A 5,896-nucleotide genomic window follows, 5' to 3' on the forward strand; every position below is an offset into this window, starting at 1 on the left:
TCTCTCAAACACAGTAAATAGATTATCTGGTTATTTGTTTAATCACAATTAGTAAGATCTTACTGCGTGCAATACATATGTTGTGATTCCTAAATTATAACAGTGAGTGTTTCAAAAGTAAAGCTGTACAATTCATTGGAACATCCTTTCCTGCAGACACAAGTTTCAGTGTTGCTCAGGGAGGCAATAGCTCCAAAACAACAGGAGCTAATGAATTCTTTCAATAGCAACTAACATACTGAATTCATAGTGACGAAATTCCAGGGCAAGCAGAACTATCAGAGGCTTTTCATTTGATAAGATAAAAGAGACCTCCAAAAGAAGAACTGATCCTGCATGTTTTTGATGTCGAAATGACCTGACGATGAAACACCACCTCTGACATTCCATATGCTACTACCCAGCCTGCAACACCCCATGGGTGTGTCTAACTGGCTGTAAATCAGTTTAAATCCGTGTCATTGATCCCTGTCTTGAGTTTTGTTTGCTTCAACCATGTCTGCTGTTAATGTGCTTCTCTCAGAGGACAGCCTGGTGTGTGGGATATGTTTGAAAATGTTCAAGGATCCTGTAACAATCCCATGTGGTCACAGTTTCTGCCTTAAATGTATTCAGAGCTGCTGGGATCAAGATAAGGATAGTGGAGGCCACTGCTGTCCTCAATGCCAAGAGCAATTCACTCCCAGACCTCAGCTTCTCAGGAGCCATGTCCTATGTAGAGTGGTTGACGACTTCGCTTCATCCAAGGGGAGCTTTTCTGAAGACTGCGTTGCTGGCCCAGATGATGTGGTCTGCGATTTCTGCACCCACACCAAGCTACAGGCAGAACAGTCCTGTCTGGCGTGCCTGGCCTCTTATTGCAGATTCCACCTGAAGCCTCACCAGGAGAATGAGGCATTCCAACACCATAACCTGACCCAGCCAGTGAAGAACCTCAGCCAGAGACGGTGCCCAGTTCACGGAAAAGCCCTTGACTTGTTCTGCAGAACAAATCAGACCTTTATCTGCTCGGTTTGTACAACAAAGGAACACAAGAACCATGAAACAGTCACGGTAGAAGAGGAGGGAGCTGACAGAAAGGTGAGGTCACTACTAGGGGTTCCTCTATTTTTATAGAAAGAAAATGGTCTAAAGTCAAATAAGACTATTGTAATGTTAGAGAAAGCCATTTAGTTCTTTGAGGCAGTTCCACCCTTCAGTTAGATAATTGTTGATCGGTACCTCTTACCAATTTTTCTTTTCTAATACTACAACAGGTTTTTGCAGGAAACAATCATTTATTTCTACTACCTTTTATATGAAGAAGTACTCACTGATATCATTCCCAATGACTTAGCTCTAATTTGAAGTTTATACCCCTTGGTCTGGACTCCCTCACTGAAGAAAAGCATTTCTTTCTATCTACCATCTTAATCACTCTAATCGTTTTAAACAATTTAATTTTATCTCCCTTTAATCTTCACAGTCAAGGCAAACATACTTACTCCATGCAACCTGTCATCATAATTTAACCCTTTTACCCCAATATCATTTTTTAGAATCAGAGGTGTACCATCTGCCTCAGCTGTGGTACCAGAAATAGTTACTCCATGGAATAAACTAGAGTTTTGTGCAAAGATTATTTCACTTTGTATTCCATCCCGTTGAAATAAAATTTAACATTTGATTAGCCTCCCAAATCATTTTTTGTCCACTAACTTTAAGTCATTTTTGTACTTTGATTGCTAAATCTCTCTGAACCTCCACCATTCCTAACACTGTCACCACTTAGAAACACTCTGATCTTTCTCCTTAGATCCAAAATGGATGACCTCATACTTGCAGTGAATGCCATCAGCAACATTTTACCCACTCACTGAATTTATCAGTGTCTGCAACTTTCAGATCTTGTCTACACTATCTACTATGTTGCCTAAATTAGTTTCATCAGTAAGTTTGGATAGAGTAGTTCTCTATTCCATCATCTAAGTAATTTATCAATACAGTGGGTAGCTCAGACTCTAGTATAAAACATTAGCAGACAACACTTGCCATATTCTGCTATTTGAGTATGTACCTTTTATCCTCAATCTCTATCTCCTACCACCTATCAAATTTCCTATCCATGCCAGTATCACTTCCAATTCCTTGGACTCTCATTTTTTTACATACGTGTTAGGAGCAGAAATCGGTCCTTGGGTCAATTCCTGCCATTTAATAAGCTGGTCTGATTGTAACCTTGATTCCACAGTCCCTAACCCTAACCACCAATAACCTTTCACCCGCTGGGTATCAAGACTCTATCCACCTCTACCTTAAAAATATTCAAAAACTCTTCCAACAAATAGCTCCACCATGTTCTAAGAATGAGAATTTCAAAGATGCCGAATCTTCTGTGATAAAAGAATTTTCCTCATCCCTGCCTTAAATGGTGACTCTTAATTCTAGATTCTCCCACAAGAGGAAATATCCTTTCTACATACACCCTGTCAAGATCCCTCAGGATGTTCCTTGTTTCATAGAAACATAGAAAATAAGAGCTGATGTAGGCCCTTTGGTCCTTCGAGCTTACTCTCGCGTTCAGTTTGATCATGACTGATCATCCACCTCAGTGCCTGTTCCTGATATCTCCCCATATCCTTTGATCCCTTCAGCCCTAAGTATCATATTTAATTCCTTCTTGAAACTATTCAATATTTTGCCCTCAACCACTTTCTGTGGTAGAGAATTCAACAGGCTCATCACTCTCAGTCCTAAATGGCCTACCCTGTACCCTTAAACTGTGACCCTCTGGTTCTGGACTCCCCAGTCATCGGCATCATCCTTCCTGCATTTACCCTATCTAATCATGTTAGAATTTTAAAGGTTTCTATAAGATTCCCTGACTGTTCTAAACTCCTGTGAATATAGTGCTAACCATCCATTCTCTCTTGATACTTCCATCCTGCCATCCTAGGAAGCAGTCTAGTAAACCTTTGTTACACTTCCTACAAAGCCAAAATATCCTTCCTCTAATGAGGAGACCAAAATTGCACACGGCACTCCAAGTGTACTCTCACCAAGTCCTTGTACAATTGCAGCAAAACATCCCTGTTCCTGTAATCAAATCCTCTTGCTATGAAGAGCAACACACACTTTGCCTTCTTCACTGCCTGCAGCACCTGCAAGCTTACTTTCAGCAATTGGTGTAGAAGGAAACCCAGGTCTTGGATAACAAGGTGTAGAGCTGGATGAACACAGCAGGCCAAGCAGCATCATAGGAGCAGGAAGGCTGACGTTTCGGGCCGAGACCCTTTATCAGAAAATGAAAACCATCTCTGAAACCGAGGTCTTGTTGCATTTCTACCTTTCCCAGTCTATCACTATTCAAAAATAATCTGCTTCCTGTTTTTGCTACCAAAGTGGACAACCTCACATTTATCCACATTAGAACATCGTCTGCCATGCATTTGCTCACTCAGTCAACCAGTCCAAATTACAATGAAGTGTCTCTGCAACTTTCTTCCAGCTCACCTCCCATCCAGCTTTGTGTCATATCCAAACTTTGAGATATCACATTTAATTCTCTCATCTAAAACATTAATATATGTTGTGAATAGCTGGTGTCCAAGCAGTGATCCCTATGATACCCCACTGGTCACTGGCTGCCACTTGGAAAAAGACCTGTTTATTCCTACTCTTTGTTCTCTGTCTGCCAACCAATTTGCCTTTTAATCTTCTCAGCTACAGTGGATACAAGCCTAGCCTGTCCAGTCTTTCCTCATAAGACAACTCACCCATTCCAGGTATAGGACTTGTAAACATTTTCTGAAATCTGTCCAACATATTTACATCCTTAATAAAAACCGAAAGAACTGCGGATGCTGTAAATCAAGAACAAACACAAAGTTGCTGGAAAAGCTCAGCAGGTCTGGCAGCATCTGTGAAGGGAAAAACAGAGTTAACGTTTCGGGTCCGGTGACCCTTCCTCAGAACGTTCTGAGAACCCGAAACATTAAGTCTGTTTTTTCCTTCACAGATGCTGTCAGACCTGCTGAACTTTTCCAGCAACTTTGTTTTTGTTTCATATTTACATCCTTAAATGGCAAGACCGATACTGGACATACTCCTCCAGATACAATCTCACTAATGCCTTGCACAATGAAGCATAAACTCTCTACTTTTGTACTCAATTCCTCACTGAAACAGTAACGTTCTATTCGCTTTCCTGATTACTTGCTGTCCCAACATCCTAAATGTTTGCAATTCATGTACTAGGAGATCTAGCTCCTTCTGTGCCTCAAAGCAAATGAATCTTTTACCATGTAAATGATAGGCTTCTTTTGTATCCTTCCTGCCAAAAATGGACAATTTTACATTTTCCCACAGCATACTCCATTTGCCAAACCTTTATCCACTCACTTAGCCTATCAATGTCTCTTTGTGGCCTCCTTATGTCCTCTTCACAATTTACTTCTTCATGTAGATTTGTGTGGTCAGCAAATTGAGCAAACGTATCTTCTGTCCCTCCCCTTTATTCAAAAAGGAAGACAGAAAACAGAAAAACTACCATTCAGTTTGCTTAATATCTTCCAGAAGGAAAATGTTAGAAGCTATTATTAACTACCTCCTTATTTTCCATTATTAATTCCATTATTAATTTTTATAGGACCAATTTTCAGTTGATTAACTTGTTTTGTTTTCAAATATCCATTGTTATGATCCCAGCAAAATGCTATTACCAGACAATTCTGATCTCAGACTGATGTTTAAAAAATCATTCACAGGATGTGGGTATGGCCAAGGCATCATTTGTTGCCCATCCCTAAATTGCCCAGAGGACAGTTAAGTGTCAGCCACATTGATGTAGGTTTGGAGTCACATGTAGGCCAGACGATGTGAGAACAACAGTTTTCCTCCCCAGAATTTGAAACCAGGACTCCAGAACATTCTAGTGATAATACCACTAGGCTATCGCATCCACTCTGGCTTGATATTTCATATTTTGTTTGATGGTCACTTAAACAAAAGCACACATTGATTCAGAGATAACAAGGTGTAGAGCTGGATGAACACAGCAGGCCAAGCAGCATCAGAGGAGCAGGAAGGCTGACGTTTCGGGCCTAGACCCTTCTTCAGAAAACCTAGACCCTTCTTCTCTCTCACACATTGATTCAGATTTGTTTTTAACAATAAAACAGAAGTTTAGTATGCAAAATAAATGAAAACAAAATAGAATGACACAATTTGAGAGATTTCAAAACATAGTAAAAATACAGCAAAAACTGAGACAACAAGGTGCAGGGCTGGATGAACACAGCAGGCCAAGCAGCATCATAGGAGCAGAGAGGCTGACGTTTCGGGCCTAGACCCTTCATCAGAAAAGGGGGAGGGGAAGGGGGTTTTGAAATAAATAGGGAGAGAGTGGGAGGCGGATAGAAGAGGGATAGAGGAGAGGATAGGTGGAGAGGAAACAAACAGGTCGAAGAGGCGGGGATGGAGCCAGGAAAGGTGAGTGTAGGTAGGGAGTTAGGAAGGGGATAGGTCAGTCCAGGGAGGACGGACAGGTCAAGGGGGCGGGATGAGGTTGGTCGGTAGGAGATGGAGGTGCGGCTTGAGGTGGGAGGAGGGGATAGGTGGGAGGAAGAACAGGTTAGGGAGGCAGGGACAAGCTGGACTGGTTTTGGGATGCGGTGGGGGGAGGGGAGATTTTGAAACTTGTGAAATCCACATTGATACCATTGGGCTGCAGGGTTCCCAAACGGAATATGAGTTGCTGTTCCTGCAACCTTCGGGTGGCATCGTTGTGGCACTGCAGGAGGCCCAGGATGGACATGTCGTCTGAGGAATGGGAGGGGGAGTTGAAATGGTTCGCGACTGGGAGGTGCAGTTGTTTGTTGCGAACCGAGCGTAGGTGTTCTGCAAAGCGGTCCCCGAG

At 42.0% G+C, this 5,896-nt stretch overlaps 1 protein-coding gene across 1 annotated transcript in view; it reads left to right on the forward strand.

Moving 5' to 3' along the window:
• The first annotated feature begins 495 nt into the window (after positions 1-495).
• The window catches only part of LOC109925023 (tripartite motif-containing protein 16-like), a 15,483-nt gene continuing 10,082 nt past the window's right edge, over positions 496-5,896 (forward strand). The window contains exon 1 of the mRNA XM_048610902.1: positions 496-1,080. Coding sequence (XP_048466859.1) covers positions 496-1,080 — 585 coding nt within the window. The remainder of the gene's footprint in view (positions 1,081-5,896) is intronic.

Source organism: Rhincodon typus, chromosome 23 (assembly GCF_021869965.1).
Source record: "Rhincodon typus isolate 14 chromosome 23, sRhiTyp1.1, whole genome shotgun sequence".
NCBI lineage: Eukaryota > Metazoa > Chordata > Chondrichthyes > Orectolobiformes > Rhincodontidae > Rhincodon > Rhincodon typus.